This window comes from Furipterus horrens, unplaced genomic scaffold, assembly GCF_987537825.1.
Source record: "Furipterus horrens unplaced genomic scaffold, mFurHor1.1.pri manual_scaffold_1, whole genome shotgun sequence".
Classification (NCBI taxonomy): Eukaryota; Metazoa; Chordata; class Mammalia; order Chiroptera; family Furipteridae; genus Furipterus; species Furipterus horrens.
Window position 1 is genome coordinate 13,583,654 of NW_028327171.1, and position 17,901 is coordinate 13,601,554.

General features: G+C 42.8%; 3 protein-coding genes across 8 annotated transcripts in view; 1 reads left to right on the forward strand and 2 right to left on the reverse strand.

Moving 5' to 3' along the window:
• GABPA (GA binding protein transcription factor subunit alpha) overlaps positions 1 to 3,690 on the reverse strand; it is a 26,299-nt gene extending 22,609 nt beyond the window's left edge. Inside the window, exon 1 of one of the 4 annotated variants that reach the window (XM_090272684.1) lies at positions 3,606 to 3,690. The gene's annotated coding sequence lies outside the window, so the exon portion shown is untranslated. Of the gene's footprint in view, positions 1 to 1,760; positions 1,853 to 2,600; positions 2,883 to 3,080; positions 3,436 to 3,605 lie in introns of those variants that run through there. The other 3 variants (XM_090272674.1, XM_090272703.1, XM_090272693.1) reach the window with 3 other exon arrangements.
• On the forward strand, positions 3,553 to 12,552 carry ATP5PF (ATP synthase peripheral stalk subunit F6). Of its 3 annotated transcripts, none has more exons than XM_090272736.1 (4): positions 3,553 to 3,684; positions 7,757 to 7,933; positions 11,713 to 11,837; positions 12,381 to 12,552. In XM_090272736.1, exons 2-4 carry the CDS (start codon positions 7,770 to 7,772, stop codon positions 12,416 to 12,418), a joined length of 327 nt encoding a protein of 108 aa, XP_090128862.1. In that variant the 5' UTR covers positions 3,553 to 3,684; positions 7,757 to 7,769; the 3' UTR covers positions 12,419 to 12,552. The 3 variants fall into 3 exon arrangements, with proteins under 3 accessions (XP_090128862.1, XP_090128852.1, XP_090128842.1); XM_090272726.1 differs by lacking the exon at positions 3,553 to 3,684 and adding an exon at positions 3,732 to 3,812; XM_090272716.1 differs by lacking the exon at positions 3,553 to 3,684 and adding an exon at positions 3,738 to 3,823.
• A 4,292-nt stretch (positions 12,553 to 16,844) lies between these two features.
• Positions 16,845 to 17,901, reverse strand: part of JAM2 (junctional adhesion molecule 2) — a 56,160-nt gene continuing 55,103 nt past the window's right edge. Inside the window, exon 10 of the mRNA XM_090272772.1 lies at positions 16,845 to 17,009. Coding sequence (XP_090128898.1) covers positions 16,986 to 17,009 — 24 coding nt within the window. The 3' untranslated portion in view covers positions 16,845 to 16,985. The remainder of the gene's footprint in view (positions 17,010 to 17,901) is intronic.

Here is a 17,901-nt window from a genome sequence, read left to right on the forward strand (position 1 = left end):
GTAATATAAAACTGTGGAATTCATCCTGAGCACTACAGCAGAACAGGTGGTGACCCTGTAGGACAACATAAGGTCTACCTGGTTGAAGAATATTTGTTTGTTTACAGACGTATACAAAACACTTTGAAAAGTACCTCACCCTTAGTAGGCACTCTATCAAAATGTGTTGGGAAAAAAAATGTTGTAAGAACGATTATACACCACAGATGAGTATACTCAATAGAGAGGCTATAGAGTGAGAAAAGATATTTCCCATACCTAAAAGTGAGAAGAGGATAATAACTGGAATGGGCAGTACACTCTGCAAATGGATAACAACCCCCCAAAAGTAAGGACGAATTAGAAAGGCAGGTAAAGCATAGGAAAAGAAAATTCACAGAAAGAAAAACCAAAATGGCTAAAGATATGATGAAATGTTCAAATTCAAATAATTGAAAAATGCCATTTAAGACAAGGAGCTGCCACTTTATATCGCGTGTGTGTGGAAAATGAGAATGTGGAGTGCCGTCCTGGGAAGAATCAGCAGGGACATGGGGACGTAAGAATCCTCTGCCTCTGTTGACGGAGTAACAGGCCCAGCTACTCCGGAGAGAAATGCAGCGGCACTTGGTCAAGTCAGGCGAGCTTTTTACCCACGGCCGCGCCCTCCTGGCCCTGGATGAGCATCGCAGGGGCGGTCCCACAGTGGCGGGTAAGCCGGGCAGGGCAGCGGAAAGCGGGAGCCAACACGAGTGGGTCCGTGGGAGGAAAGCACTGCCGCGCAGAAAATGGGAAGGCAGCACGCACCGCGGATGCCGACCAGAAGTTAAAACCACGGAAATAATGTGCACACACAACATCACAAAAACTGCTGTGTACCGAAAAAAAGTGAGAAATGGTGAGGTTTGTAGCAAAACAGAACTCTTAGAGATATTTATGTTTTATTTGCAGGCCTGTAAAGGGGTTTACTCTTCTCTCCATAACCAATTAAAAAAAAAATTAGGAAACAAATGAATTTTCTCAGAACTTTGGAAAAAATAAAAAAGAATATGAGGAACTAACCAGAGCCTGAGAAATGGCCCTAAAGGCTTAACTGCAGGGTTACCTGTGGTTCCCCACAATATAAACACTAAAACAGGTAGCTGTTAAAAAGAAATTTATTGTCATCTTCCAAAAAAGCTCTAGATCAGTCCTAGAAGGTTCCAAATAAAGAACCCCAAATACTTCAGGAAAAAATACTTAAGTCTCTAAATTGGTCTTTTTCTCTTTCTCTCTCAGTTCCCTAAATTAAGTCTCGAAAGCAAAAGAGAGATTTGGGAAATTGTCCAAATCTTTAATATCACTGCTGGAGTGGGCTTTAGCTCTTTTTCTGGAAACAGATTCTTTTTCGAAACTTCAAATGGAGAAGAGAACACTGCTTGGAGCCTTTCCATCTACAGGCTGCCTGACACCCTGGTTTCTCCTAGATTAAACCTAACCTGGGGTTTGGAAAGCTTCACAAAATGGATACACATCTAATTTAACTAAAAAGCTCAGAGAAGACTAGTGTTCCTTAGAATAGTTACATTTAATATTCTCTTTTGGAGCTACAGTTAAACCTGAGCATTAGTCTTCTTCATTGGAACATATTATTAACTTAGACTTTAAGACAATTTTTCCCAATAAGAACAATACTTACATGTATAGTATAAACCCATCTTTAACATAATATATATTAAATACACAATATGTAAAACATGTATTTAATACAAACATATAAGTACAATCTTGGGAGTACCTACCTGATCAACTGCACATTTTCTCAAACTAAAAAAATACTTTTAAATACCAGAAGCAATTAAAACACATTTTTGTTTTTAGAAATGAAGTCAACAGTTAAGAAAAAGTAAAGCAGGTATATTAGTGGGAGGGGGGGGCAGGGGGAGCAAGTGTGGAGAAAGATTAACAACTGGTAAGCTTCCCCACTGGGGGAAGGTGTTCACTGTATAATTTCACTGTTCGACTTTTCTATAGATTTGAAGTTCTGTATATAGAAGTTGGAGGGAAATTAAAGCAGTTTTAATTTAGTATTCAGCCTCCACATGCTTTGATGAGGAGTCTCAGGCTCAGTCTTTATTTCACTTCAAGACTACACACACATCCCTCCTAACACAGTCCTGTACATGCAGTCCAGGTAAAACTGACCGAAGTCCACCCAGTGTCAGAACAGGCCTGAGAAGAAGTCTGGATCCAACCCTGCGGGGGGTTATGTCCTTCAAGTCGCAGGAAAAGAGCTGAGCCGTTTCTTCAGAGGTTTCAGGTAACACAGAACTAACTAACAATGTTGCCACTGCCCAGTTCTCCCCTTTGCCCAAGTGAGCCCGTCTAAGCCTTCGCTCCTTCCACGGGCCAGCCCCGCGGCGCGCGTTTCTAAATCACGACTCATTACCTTGCAGCGCAGTTAGCAGGCAGTCTTCCCTACCGTCAACCCCACCGAACCGGGATCCTTAAACGCAAACACGCGGAAACAGCTCGTCTCCCAGCACACAGAAAACTTTAAAAGTTGGCCAACTACATTAACCCCTTGTTTTCCCCTTGTCTTACGACCTCTTTTTAAAAGAAAGCCAATGGACACTATATACATTAGTAAGTGGCTGTGGTGCAACTACGGGACAAGTCTAGAGAGACAACTGCATTTGAAGTGAAAGCGGATCGCCGAGTCGGCCGCCCCACTTCTGCTTCTGCCTTGGGAATCCCGGAGCGTCACGATCACATCCCGACCGAAGAGAATGCGGCCCAAGGCGGACAGTCGACGAGGGAACGGTGAAGGCAAAGAGCGGCCAAAGGTGACAGGAACAGCCCGGGCGCCGGGGGCGCGCGGCTTCCCAGAACCCGGCGCCGCGCGCCCCCCGCCCCTCCTCTCCGCTCCCCGCACAGCCTCCCCGCCCCTCCCCACCCGGCTCCCTCAAGTCTCCACGAACGGAAATGGGAGTCACAGCGCCGGGGACCAGCGGAAACAAAACACAGAAGCGGCCGCGGGGGGGCCGCTTTGGGGAGAAGGCCCCGGAACGAAGCCGGCCCGCGCGGGCCCGCGCTCCCCTCCTCTTCGCGGCCGCACTCACCCGCTCCGGAATCGACCCGGTCGCCCCCGCCCGCGCTCCAGAACCGGCAGAGGACAGCAGTGGCGCGGGCTCCACGTGCAGCGTCTCTCCCGGTAAAACCTGCAGCTCCCGGGACTCCAAGTGTGAGGCCCCTGGGCCCTTCCCGCGGAATCGGCGCTGAGAAACTCCAAACCCCCTCCCGCCTCCCAGGCACCCCCGGGTCCAGGACTACAACTCCCAGCAGGTTGCGCGAAACGAACGCCCGAGGCAACGGGGGCTCACGAGGCACAAGGGAACGCAACGCCCCAGTCCGCTTTGTTTTACACTCTCGTCATTTTATCGGTACGTTCATACACCTCAACAACCCAAGGAACACGACTGCTGACTCGGGAAGGGAGGGATTGAACTAAGGGACAGGCCAGTCCAAGTGCGCATGCGTAGGCAGCAAGATTTTTTTTTTTTTTTTCCCCCCCCAGGAGGGAAAAAGATCAAGTGAGGAGTAGGAAAGATGGCGGAGGACTCGCTAGGGGACCCGGAAGCACTTACCCTCCACTTCCTCTTACTTGCCTTCTACCTCACCTAGAGCCGTCCGGTCGCGGACTGTCTCCGAGACGCTTCCTGTCCGGTGAGTGCCGACCGACTGAAAGGGCAGCCCATAATGCATTGCGATGGCGGGTAGGCGGGTGGGGGCGGAGCCAGGGCCGGAAGTAGAACGGTGGCGGCGGCGGCGGCGGTGGCTCAGGCTGGTGGAGTGTGAGTGCAAGGTGATTTGGGAGGGTAGCTGGACTTGCTTGATCTCTGGGGACTCCGATTCAGATTTTGTTCACCGGTTCCGGCTGCCTATGACCTCTGCCCTTCATGAGAGAGCATTTTACTGACCCGGGCACTTTCACGGCCTGGCCCGAGGTCACTGTAGACCTCGGTGCTTTTAGGCCTTTTAAAGTTGGCCTTAGGCTCGATATATATGGCTTGTTATTAACACCCGCTCTGAGGGCAGGCCGGGGTGGTGCGGGTTGCAGGAGCTCTGGGGATTCATGGACCCGCAGCCGGCATGGAGCAGCCCAAGGTCATTCATGCTCGTGGGACAGGTCTGCAGCCAGGCCTACCCAACCTGGGCGCGCGAGAAATCGTTCTGAACTATTTAAAGCAGAGCATGCACCATATAGAGATAAGAGTGATAGTCATTTTAAAAATTTGCAGTTCACTTAAAAATGTTGCTAGCCGTGTTTTCCACTTACTTTCCTGCACAATCCTACATCTCAACAATCCCGAGGAACCGGTCGCTGCGTGGGGCGGAGGGGTGGGTGCTTGAACTAGCGGAGAGGCCAGAGTGCGCATGCGAGCATAAGGTTTCCAGGAGCAAAAAAGGGAGTCCGGAGAGGCAGGTTGTGAATGGGCTTTAAGAATGTGCTTTGAAGAGGCAGCAGAAGGACTGACCTTTGGCTTGTCGCTCCTCACTGTAAACAGGAGAGCCCAGCTGCCTCTGTGCAGGCTCTGCCCTTTTCTTGTTGCCTTCCCCAATCTTTTATTTTTGTCAAATCCCTGTCACAGGCTGTTGTGGCACTCCGTAGTACTCCGACAGAGAACTCATCACAGCTGGTATCTTGACACCTTCTTGTGTAATAGCACGTGTCTTGTGCCGGTCGGTGGGCAGTCCACACTCGCTATATATTTAGTCACTGGTAAAAAATGAAAAGTGGAATAAAGGAAAAAACACGTTTTGATAGTGACATTATGTGCTTATTTTTAAAACAAGTTGAATTTGAGGGCCCTAAGGAACTTAGGAGAGAATGTGAGCTGTTGAATGTGTAAATTAGGAATTCAGGAAAAGAAAGAAAATTAGAGATGTGATTTGGGAGTCGCTAGTACTTAAATGATAGAATTGAAAACATGAAAAAGGATTTTACTCATGTTGCCGTAGGAATAACATGATTTTTGCAATCAGAGCAAATTAACTGTGGGAATATGAACAATTTAATAACCTTTCTTAGACATAGTTTTATTACCTGTGAAGGAAGGGTAAGAACACCTTCCTGTAATCCTTAAGGGGTGCAGGGAGAGAATATGAGGTCTGTCGAGAAAGTATCCAGCCATTTAATATGAAAGAGAGACATTTATTGGAGAAGATACATGAAACGTTGTACCTAGGACAGTGATGCCTCAGTCCCCTTTAAAGTAGGCACTTTGGGACCTCACACAGGTCTCCCGGTGGCCATCAGCTGCCCTGTTGTAGTTTCCTGAATCTCACTGACAGTCTGAAATCTCTGCCCTTTCAAAGGTGATTTTAGTTTTGGGAAAAGCCAGAAGTCACAGGGTGCCGACTCTGGGCTGTAATGGGGGTGAGCCAGCTGGGTGATGCGATGTTTTGCCAAAAAACTGGGACATGTGATGCATGAGTGGGCACACTGTGGAGGTGAAGCTGCCAGTCACCAGCTGCCCATAGCCGCGGCCTTCTGAATTGTCCAAATAGTTTCTGAGGAGGAGTGCTCGAGCTTCACACACAATCTGATGCAAATTCATTGTTCTACTCGCTCAGTCATTTTGGATACTGTGGCCACACAGTACACCTGCTCACTCAGTGGCGTCGAACACCCCCACTGACAAGTACAGTGAAATCATTGTTAACACATGTGCACTCCAGCCCACTCTCCTTGGCTGCCAGGTTACATCCATGTCATGCAAACCGGTCTTGTTATGTTAACAGTGGCGGGACTTCTTGCGGACAGACCTCATCTATGGGAGTACCTTGCGGAATACCTAGGGCTGCCCTTATTGCTGAGTGTTAAGCATGTCCTTAAGGTGCCGAAAGGAATATATGCATTCAGCTGCACAATTTAAAAAACGGGTTTCTGTCCAGTCAGATTGTACTGCGTAGCCTTGGACCAGGTACTTCCCTCTAAGCCCCAGTTTCTGTGTATGTAACATGAGAATGGTAAGAAGTTGCAGCTTCAGGTCGTTCACTGGTTGGAGTCTTTTTCTCAAGTACTTTTTTCTGAGGTGGTATAAGAATGGTCTATGATGAATTCTTTGAATTTCTTCAAATAGTTTGCTTTCACCCTGGCAGGTGAAGGGTATTTTGTGGATTGTATAAGTTCTTTTGGTAGTTTTTATATGCTGTTCCAGGGCTTCTCAGCCTTGGCACTATTGCCGTTCCGGATCAGATCATTCTTTGTTCTGGGAAGGCTGTTATTGTTATTGTAGGGTGTTTGGCAGCATCCTTGGCCTTTACCCACTAGATGCCAGTAACATCTCATTAGGGACGGCAAAAATGTCTTCAGACATTGCCAGATACCCCCACCCCTGTTTGAGAACTGTGCTGCTCTGCTCGCCTGTAGCTTAGGGCTTCTCAGATTCTCAGTGGTCAAGGGCACCCTACCCCGACCTTTGTGGATGCTTTTGAAGAATATAATAAAAATGAATTATCAGAAAAATTATATGAAAGACAAAACAATGAAGACACAAAAAGGAAACATTGGGTTTTTTTAATTAAAAAGTTCGGCAGATGTAAGTTAACATGCCAGATTGCTTAGAAGTGTCTATAAATACTTATTCCCAATTTTTGTATTAACTGTAGACCAGTGACACAGTTTGTATACTCCCACTGGGTCCAGTGTCAGCATGACAATGATTATTGTTATTGTTATTATTAGGTAATTTGCAGGGGGAGGAATCATGCGTTAGCATGCCGGGTTTTTGCTTTAAGGTTCAGATATTTTACCAGGCTGTACTGAGGTGTGACTTTTTTATTATCATTCTAACAGAGAGTTTGGTAAGCCCTTTCACTTTAGTAGACTCAGCCTTTCTTAATCTGGGGGAGTTTCTTCTAATTATGTATGGTCTCCTTATCTGTTCCTTTTCTTTTGGAATTCCTGTTTTCATATAGGTGGGATTTTTTTTTTTTTTTTGTATTTGGTCTTTCAAGACCCTAAATGAGGTCTCAGCTGAGATCACCCCCTGATTTATCTACTGAAATTCATAATTAGAAAATTATGTCTTAGCTTCAACAAGTCTTAAGGACTTGAAGTCTTTAAGTCCTTATTTTGAAAAATCAGATTTTCATCTCCTTTACTAATTCTAGCCCACTGATTAGTTTGTCCTGCTTGATTTTCTCTTGTTGGTGGGTTTTCTTGCTGGTTCTTTTGGACTTAGGTTTGCAGTTGTAACAGGCAGAGCAGTTTCTCTCTGGGTCTGTGAAGTAGAAACTTCTAGGTTGTCAATCCTGACCAAGGCAGCTGTCTCCAGTGTCCCTGCCCAGCTCCCTTTTGAGGGTCAGGGAAACCTAACACATTAATCTGGGGGTCAGGGTTGTTCTTTTCCTGCTGCGGGTGGGCAGTTTCTAACATCCTAGCTTGCCTGTTCCCCCTGACCAAGACTAGTAAGTTCATGGAGAAGAAACACCCCATTCCATGTGTTGCGCTCTTCCTGCCTGTAACTGAAGTGGAGCTGCACACAGACCTGAGTTCCTAGCTGCTTCTAGGTCTCAGGGCCTTTGGGTTAAGAAGTAAAACTTGCAATGGGCAGTAGAGTGCGGAACAGAGCTGGGATCAGGTGACTATTTGTAGCATTGACTGAGCTCTGGTATGCTTTAAGTTCTGTAGCAATTGAGAGAATTAGATTCCTACTATATGATATGTTTAGAGGTATTTTACAATTGTATACATATTAAAGTGTATTAACATTCTGGTGCTTGTTTGCAGTAACAGAATCACCATGATTCTTCAGAGGCTCTTCAGGTTCTCCTCTGTCATTCAGTCTGCCGTCTCAGTCTATCTGAGGAGGAATATTGGTGTCACAGCGGTGGCATTGAATAAGGATCTTGATCCTGTACAGAAACTCTTCGTGGACAAGATTAGAGAATACAAAACTAAGCGACAGTAAGTGGGTAGATAATCAACCATGATGTAAATATAAGTCATCAAAATATGTAAGTTTTGAGGTGTTAATAAAATTACTTGGTGTTTCAAAGTGGCTTAAGACCTTCACTGAGCCTAGACATTCATTTGTGCCAAAAGAAGGAGGTAAGATCTTAATTATTTTAAGTCCCACATTTTATCTTTTCTATATGGATTCCAAGGGAGAATCCAGTTAAATTTATTGTTATGTTAGATATATCCTTATTATAATGTCATTTATTATAAACTAGAGTCCATTTGTAGAGGTACATAGGATCCTGGGAACCCTTAAGGAACTATACAGTAGTTTTTCCTTATATGCGGTTTCACTTTCTGGGTGTTCAGTTACCTGTGGTCAACCATGGTCCAAAATATTAAATGAAAAATTCCAGAAATAAACAACTCATAAGTTTTAAGTTGCATGTCGTTCTGAGTAGCATCAAGAAATCCCCCACTCTCCTGTCCTGTCCAGCCTGGGATGTGAGTCATCCCTTTGGTTAGTGTATCTGTGCTGTATTTGCTACCCGCCACTTAGGCACTTAGTAGCCAACCGTCTTCATTATTACATCAGTTATCGGAGAGTGCACGTTCATGGAACTTTTATTAAAGTTTATTGTTATAATTATTCTATTTTCTTATTGTTAATCCTTATATCATGATTGCAGGGAAATGTAGAAACACAGTCTTTTCTTAAAATTTTTTTATTCTTACATTTTTCTGGGACTATCAAAAGACAGAAGACTCTGAAAATGGTATAAGGCAAGTCCAGGAAAAACATGATTACAGTACCACACAGTTTTGGGGATCAATGATGACCTCAGCATCATCGAATTCAACCCCCAAATCTTTGGAAAAGTAGTATACATCAGTTAATTGTTTCATTAAAAAAAAAAAATTATTTAGTTGTCTACCACGTGCAAAGCACTGGGCTATGAATTGTGATGGACCTCGGAGAGCGAAGCCACACTGCATTTTCACAGTATTCTTAATATCTGCCCAGGGTAGAAAGTTTGTAAGCAAGTAAATACACTATAAGGGAAAAAGGGGTAGATGCTGGCTGAGGTAGTGGCACATTCAGTGTTGGGGCAGGTCATAGGAAAGTTATGCTCTTTTCTAGCTGGAGGCATTTTAGAAGGTGTCTTAGAAAAGGGAAGGTTTTATCTGGGATTTGAAGGCAGTGTTGGAGGCCATTCATCCCTCTTGAGAACTGCATGGTCAATTGTGTAATTGACCCACTTGAAAAAAAGTGAAGAATTTACTCACATGATTTTGATCGAAAGGTTTCTCAAACCCATAGAAGGCCATTAATAGACACTCGCACCTCAGGGTCTACCTCAGGTTATGAACAACTGGTGTGAAGATTGGACAGATAAATGGGAGGAGGATCTCTTTTAGGAGGAAAGAGTGGTGTGAGCTAAGGCATGAAAACTAGAAAGCATGTTCAGGACACTGTAATGCTATTGCCCAAGACTAGGGTATATGAAGAGTGTAGGGAGCAGTAAGGGTGGAATGGGATTAGGATGAGGGGCTATGGAAGGCAATGATTATAAACCAGACACTTAAAATACTATATGAAAGGCATTTGTAAGAAATTAAAGGTTTTGGGCAGGATGGTGAGGTAGAGCAAGATTGGTCGATTAGGAACATAATTATAATCATGGTGTATTGGGAAAATTGGGATGAGAAAAGAGGGAAGATAGACATGTTAGGAAAATGTAATCTGCCCTGGCTGGTGTGGCTCACTGGATTGAGCACCAGCCTGTGGACTGAAAGGTCGCCAATTCGATTCCCAGTCAGGGCGCAAGCCTGGGTTGTAGTCCACATCTCCAGCTGGGGGCATGTGAGAGGCAACTTATCGTGTGTCTCATGCGTTTCTCTCCTTTCCCCTCTCTAAATAAATAAATAAAATCTTTAAAAGAAGAGGAAAGTGTAATAATCTAAGTACTGATTGATGCGAATCTTGGCTTTATAGCAGTGGAATATAAAAGTGGCAAGAGTCAAAACACAGACCGTTGAGACTGGGCTACTAGCAAGGTTTTGTTGTTACTGGAACTAAGGGAGAGGGTGAAGGGATTAAAACGAAGACAATGTTATGAAACTCTCACAACAACGTTATTCATTTATATCCATTTTATATATGAGAAAACTGTGGTCAAAAGTTAAGAATTTGCCTAAAATCACACTGTTTAGTAAGCAGGTGTACTGGACGGTGGAGAATTGAGATGTCTTCTGTCTGGAGCTTTGTGGCATCCTAGTATCGACGCTGTTTGCACTTTTAACTGTCCTTAAAAGCTTGTCCAATAAGAAATCAGTCCTTGAGTATGCTGTGAACCTAAGGAGTCTGTCTGGTTCATTTATTTGTGCAAACAGCAGCGTGGATGGAGTGTTCTGAGCATGCGTGCTGCGCCGGAATCTAGCTCTGCCACTTACCAGCTCTGTGACATTGGGCAGGTTTTAATCTCTGTGCCTCAGATCCCTCATATGGAAGATGGGTGGGATAATAACAGTATCTGTATTATAGGATGCTTGAAAGATTAAGTGGTTCAATAAATCAGCATGCCTAGTATTATTTTTTTAAGTGAAATAAATCTCCCTTGAATTTCTGCTTTGACCCTGTCACCATCTAGAGCAAGATGGACTGGGAGTCATAGTGAGTTGAGGAGTTAGGTTATTTGTGGTCCCTTTCTATCACAAGGGTACACATTCAAGTTGTAACAGCCAACCCCCAGCAGTAACCAGTATATTGATGAGACTGGCTGATCTTCTCAAAGCAGTTTCTAAAACTTGTGGATACCAGAACTGGAAAACAATCCCCCAAAGTATCTGGTTGAAGGCTCCATCAAGAACTGCATTGTTTGTATTTCAGTACTTATTATTCTCATGTGACTATTCAAATTCTAGTTGATGATAATTATGTTTAAATAAAAGTTGTTTCTCAGTCGCTCAGCCACGTTTCTAGTGCTCAATAAATAGCCAAATGTGGCTAGTGGCTACCAAATTAGACAGCAGAGATATAGAGCATTTCCGTTATCACAGAAAGTTTTAATACGTTGTTAAATTAGAGCTGTCTCTATTTTTTTGGCGAGAATCCTGTAACATAAGTAAGACCCTATACCTTTATTATTGGCATGTGTGAAAATATTACTCTTGATGAAATTTTCACTTGTAAATTTTTGTGTTATTCATTGATAGACTGGCAGTAACTTTATGACCAACAAGAAATTTGTGCAAAGAATTAAGTAAATGTAATTGGCCTCATTGGTCCACGGTACTATATTTAACCTTCCCAAAGCGCATCTCTAATTATGTCTTTTTATTGTGTAGCAAATAAAAGACAAACTCCGAGGCTTCACATTTCAGGCTTCCCATGATCTGGGTCCGGCTGGCTTTTCCATCTAAACTGCTTAATAGTCCCACATAAAGCCAATGCTTTTATCTCATCCACATCTTTGCTTTTCAGTCTTAAAATGTCTCAAATTAAAATCTGACCCAAGTGCATGATTGATCAAAAATGCCACTTTTTTTAAAGGAAATCTTTTTTCTGATTAGCTCAGCAAAAGTGCTCTCTCCTCAACTTGAGTAGCTTTTTGTTAAACCACGTCTTTGAAGTTTATCACATAACTCCCTTACAGCATACATGTTTATGAACATGTTATTTTTTTTTTTTTCTTATAAATGGCGGAACCTCTCAGGGTAGGAGGTGGTTTTGGTTTTCTAAACTAGTGCATAAAATTAGTTTTCACTTGCTCACTTACACACAGGTCATCTGGAGGACCTGTTGATATTGGCCCAGAGTATCAGCAAGATCTGGAGAGGGAGCTCTTTAAGCTTAATCAAATGTATGGCAAAGCGGACATGAACACGTTCCCTGACTTCAAGTTTGAAGGTGAGTCTCTTTAATCACAAATGCATTCTTGTGGAAGATCATTTGAAGAGGAAAATATTTATACTTATTTATTCTAAACTTGGATATTTTAGAGGATAGATGTCAGTTAGTTGTGACTTTATTGGGACAGTGATGTGTGCATGGGAAGCTCTGGGATAAATGTTTGCCACTGGTGTAGGAGATCATAACATAAAGGGCTCTGAAATCAGACTCCCTGATCCTGAATCCTGACAGTACTGCTTATGAACTGTGTGACCGTAGAGAAATAACTGGTACCCGTTCCCCATCTGCATTAGGGGAGAATTCTACCTTTTCCATGTGGTTGTTTTAATTAAATGATATATGCACGGTTGATTACTAGCCTGGCTCATAGTAAATGCTGGATAAGTCTTTGGCAATTGTTATATTTCCGTACACATATTTAGAAACAGGGGATTTTCACTAAACACAATCAGAAGATTGATGAGGTAAATATCGAAGCCTTCTCTGTAAGGTATTTTATTGCAGCATGGCTAAGCTTAAACCTTTTTTCCTTCTTCTTAGATCCCAAATTTGAAGTCATCGATAAACCCCCGGCCTGAAGAAATGTAAAATTTATCTGGTAATTTGCACTAGATAAGTCGTACAACTGATCTGGAGTACCGGAATAAACAAACATTTCAACAACTGTCATGTTAATTCTGATTTCAAATAAATTATTTGATGATGTTGGGTATATGCTTGAGTGTGTTGAATTCTGTGTTTTAAATCTAATCATTTGATCATAACAAAGCAGATGGGGACCTTGGATAAATGGGGTACAGCTTGCTTATCACCAGCAAGGCTCCTCTCAGTGTCCAGGGTGTCCTTTCCATTGCGGAGACTGACTGCCAGCGGGGAGCCACCCTGACAAAGGACTGTTTGCTGCAGCGGGGTGCTGCGCGAGAATGTGTTATGGGCTGAATTGTGTTCTAAACTCCACTGAAGTGGAAACCCCTAGAACCTCACAAAGTGATTACATTTGGGGATAAGATTAAGTTAAAATGCACCATCAGGGGGGCAGAATCCAGTCTGACTGCTGTCCTTATAAGAAGAGGAATTGAGTTGAACAGCGGCACAGAGAACTGGAAAGGGACACGTGCCTGTTACTTATCTAGTGCTACCTGTAATAGTAACCAAAGAGAGCTTCTGATCTAGGCTCTTTGTACTTATTTAAAGTAATTTAGTTTAGGACCTTTTTGTTTGTTTTTGACTATCACTTTCTGATTATTGCTGCTTGCAGTGTTGCAGGCCTATAAATACTAGCTTTCAAGGATGCCTACTTGATCACAGGAAACATCCTTTCCCCAAGAGGTCATGGGGAAATGGGTGCTTCATTTCTCCTGCTGTTTTCCTTGATAACTTTTTTCCGACTCTCACCCTGCTCTAAGAACTGTTTCTTTCTTGGCAGGTGCCTTCAACTTTTGAAAGTGATTCTCTTTAAAATTCTCTTGTGTTGGGGGTAAGCTGGGGAATAAAAGTCAATTTTGACAAACTCATTCTCACACAGTTTGGACAGTTCATTCTGTTTTTCTGTTCCTCCCCATTCCCAATCCATCCGTACACACGTTAGTGTTCACAGACTTGTGTGTTGGGGTAATGATTTCAGGGTAGCACCACTGTCTCTTCATGAACATTGACGGGAGTATTTGTACCCAAATTAAGGTTTTCTTTAGAAAGTGGTGTATTTGTCTTCAGTTTTGAGGCAACAGAAAAAGTCCCCGTCAGTGTTCTGGTACATGAATATATCTTTATTAAACTTTCCTGATTGTCTTTGCTGTATGTTTTTCTAAAATTTGGAAAAAGATGTTTCTTGACCTATAGCAATTTCAATATAATTCATGGTAGTGGAATATTTGGAAGGAAAGTGAGTTTGAGAACAAAAAGTTAAGAGGCAGGGGACACGTAAGGAGTCCAAACTACAGATCTTAGAAAACCTCAAATTTTTACCATCTAAGAAGCACTTCAGAAAAATGAGAAAATAAAAATTTAAAAGCACTTAAAAGTACAATGTTGAAAACATGAAAATGGAAGTTTAAAGCCATCTGCCCTCAATCTGAGAGAAGTTATACGGTTCTTTGTTGGCAACTATTCACTGGTTTTGAGCATTTTCTTAGTAGAAAGACATTTTATATTCTAGTATGTCTTAATTAGTAAATTTTTTAAAAACTTCATAAAAATACGGCATATATTTAAAAGTAGTATTAAATAGAGGTATCAACAAATAAGAATTTATAGTTTACCTGGAATTTCTGACCAGTTATTACTAAAAGTGTCCCAAACCCTTATAGAACAAGAAAGGGTGGAAAATTAAATTTTAAAACTTGAAGATTGAAAAAATATGTTAAGGTCTTTTAAAGAACTATGTGGAAATGGATGCCTAATAACTAAAAAGTAGGATAAGAAAATAATTTCTGTCCAGCCTTAATTTATGGAGCAATGATTTGTGTAACTTTGCATAATACAATAAAGGACCAATATAATAACTAGATTACAATGTTTTGATATTTTAACTAAATATTCAGAGAAATTTTATTAAGTATTTAAATTGCCCTTTCATTGAGCATTTACGAGATGCTGACTACATATTAGATACCATTAAATACTTTGGGCCTTATAAAGATGTATAAAACATGTTTTTTTTCTCAAAGTGCTTCCCGATAGGTAGTGATTCCAGGTATGTGCACACATAACTATTACAAAATAAAAACCAGGTGCCGTAAGAAAATCAATAACTGAAAATTCATAGAAGGTACTTCTGGCAGGGGAAATGAGGGAAGGCTTCATAGAGAAGGTGAAATTGAAGCTGTCACTTAAAGAGTAAATAAAATTTACATATCCTATGATTAGGGTAATGCATATTCCATTGGAGGGTGCATTATAGGTAAATGTATAGAGGAGAAAAAAATGGGTTGTTGAGATAAAATTGTAGTCAGTAGGCATGAGCCCAGTAGGAACAATAGGCCAGGTGCAGAGGGTCACAGGGCAGAGAGCCCCAGGTGCCTAGCAAGGGGCAAAACTACAAGGCCTTGCCAACCACTCCCTTAAGTATTCATCCCTGGAGATGACATCTACGATTCAGCTGTGATTTAGCCCCAGGCCCAGGGAAGCAACAAAACAAGACAGCAAAGCCACAATTGAAGTCAGGACCAGCTGCATTGACTCAGTGGAGACCAGAACCCTGAGGACACACACCTGGAAAGCTGATGAATATTCCATTGAGATCCTCCCCTGAGACCTCCAGACAAAAGCCCTCAGGACAGAGGACCTGGGTGCAGCCCTCTAAGGAGCATGCCAGAGCCTTTCCCCACCCCCCCACACCCCTACCCCCAGGCACGTTTTCCGTGCCTCTCTCTCTTTAGCTCCATGGGGCCCCCCTTTTGCATATGTCTCTGTTTCCCGAGCCCATTTCTTCCACAGCTCACTTCTACCTCTGTGACTAAATAAACTTTCTTATAGTTTGAGTCTTACCTCTGAATTCTTTCTTATCCAGAACTCAATTATTAAGATTGCTGAACTGAGAGCTAACACCCAGTGCCATTTTGCCACCAACAAAATGACCTTAGTTCCATTTGATGGGTGTATAAGACAACCAAAGAGAAATAGTAGAACAGATGGATTGTGACCAAGACAAGATGTGTATTTGTGGGGGAGGGGAGAGGAGGGCCTTGAATTCAAGTCTCAGGAGTTTAGTTCCTCTTAATAGACTATGTAAAGAAGAAATATAAAGTTTTTAGGAAGGGGAAGGGAGAAAAGGGAGAAGGGAGTTGACAATTATTGATGAGAGTAATTTGTCCGTAACTGACAGGGTGGGGGAAAGGGAGAGACTAGAGAGAGGGCAATGGAGCCTTTAGAAGAGGAGAGATTGGAATTGTGACTAAGAAAGAGGGTATTTGAGGGGGGAAGTTCCCTGAAGACAAAATATGAGAGACTAGCCCTGGCTGGTGTGGCTCAGTGGATTGAGTGCCGGCATGCAAACTAAAGGGTTGCCGGTTTGATTCCCAGTCAGGACACATGCCTGGGTTGCAGGCCAGGTCCCCAGTTGGAAGCATGCAAAAGACAACCACACATAGATGTTTCTCTCCCTCTCCTTCTCCCTCCCTTCCCCTCTCTCTTTAAAAATAAATAAAATCTTTAAAAATATATATGATGTAGTATCCAAAGCCTGAGGTAAAAAGATTACAATCGTGGCAGTTACCAAGTGTGCCAATGAATGACGGAGTTAATGAATAAAAGGGAGGTTAAAGATGAGACTGAGAGGAAGAGTGGTAGTGATAGTGATAGAATTTGAATGTAGTCAGCATGGTAGGCTTCAATATTTTAAAGAAGATGAGAGAGCTGGGCATCGGTGGTGAGAGGAGAATGGATGAAAATAGAATGGCCCACTGTCGAGGGTGCCCTGAGATGCAATATGGCTCTGTAGCCCTCAGGCTTGGCTGACTACCTCGAAAAACTGAATGCTGCCCAAACAGAAACATCACACCCCCAGGAAGGAGCTTAAGGAATGTATAGAGTGTAATAACTGCCTGGTGTTATCTGTTAACTACAGAACACATTGTTCGTTTTGGTGGTCTACGTGACTGCCCACCATATTGTTTACTGTTAACTCCTTATAAAAAAAAAAAGAGAGAGACCCCCTTGTCCTGGGAAGGGTGTGTATGTTTTCCCAGCTGGCCACCACTGAGAGCAGCTCCTTTGCCTGTATATGTAAATTTCTCCGATTAAAGAACTTACAAATTTGAATAAGGCTATATGCCAGTTTTCTGGAATCAATCCTGAATTTAGACTTTGGGGGCTTTTCCGCAGTACCCACATGGCATTTAAACTGGGTAGTGGAGAAACGGACGACAGACAGAAAAATGTTTTAGGCTGCGAGACAGCTGCTGGTGGAAATCAGGCTCTTCCACTGGATTGCAAGGAAAGCATTCCAAGAACCCGCACGTACAGGAGATCGCGGTATATGGTAAGATGGTTTATTCGTGTGGAAGCCTGCCTCTGGCTTTCCAATTTCCCATCTCCCTCCGTCCCGCCATGGAAAAAGCAAAAGCCAGTTTCCAGAGTTTCTGCTTCATATACATTAAAGCGCAGTCTTTTGTAGCCCACGCGGTCTTCTGTGGGTCCCGGTAGCTGCTAGACCCACATGGTCACGTGCTCCTAGGCAAGAAAGAACATGGGGTGAGTACATTACCGGGTGGGCAAGAGGAGCTTCTTTGTTCCCCTGGGATTATAGTAACTTGGGTTTGGGAGGGACAAAATGCTTTTTTAAAAGAACCAATAAACTTCCCAAGCTCTTCTGGGCTTTTGAGAGGCCCACCCACTAGTTAGACTGACAGGCCTCTTTGGTCAACCACCATTCCCTGTGCATATTTTCTCTAAATCAATACCCTAAGGAGTCCAGAGAGAGAGGATTCCTAAGTCAGTCTTCCCCTTTTTAAAATGCTAGTGCCATCCAAATAGCTTCAAAAGTCAGAAAACTAGAACCTGTTCTTCCTTTCTCCATCTCACTCACTTCTCAGCCAACCCACAGGAAACCCATTGCTTCTGCTTCCTTATCACTGCCACCAACTTTCCGTCTCTAACTCAGACAACCATACCAGACTCCTAATTGGGCTTCCTACAGTATTTCCATTCTTGCCTTCCTTCCGATCTGTTCCATATATGATATTTTTCCTTATAAAATTTTAAGTTATTTTCTTAAAATATATGTTGAAAATCCTTTAAGTGATTCCCACTGCGTTAAAGATGAAGTCCGAGCTACTTACCAAGAGCTCTAAGTAGGACAACCAGATGTCCTTGTCTGTTTTTGACAGTCCTGGTTATTGTCTTGGCATAATATTATTAATAGAACTCCTTTTCACTGTCAGAATGATCTGGTCTGGACGGTGAATTACGGCCCAGCGTGTGCTATGTGCTTTGGCCTCTGGTAATGAGATGAGACATTGGAGAGCAGTGGCATTCTCTCACTCATTGACCGCGTTCTGGCTATATTTATCTCCTTTCACTTTTTAGTTTAGTGCATAATGTTATTCCTTCTCAGAGCTTTTGC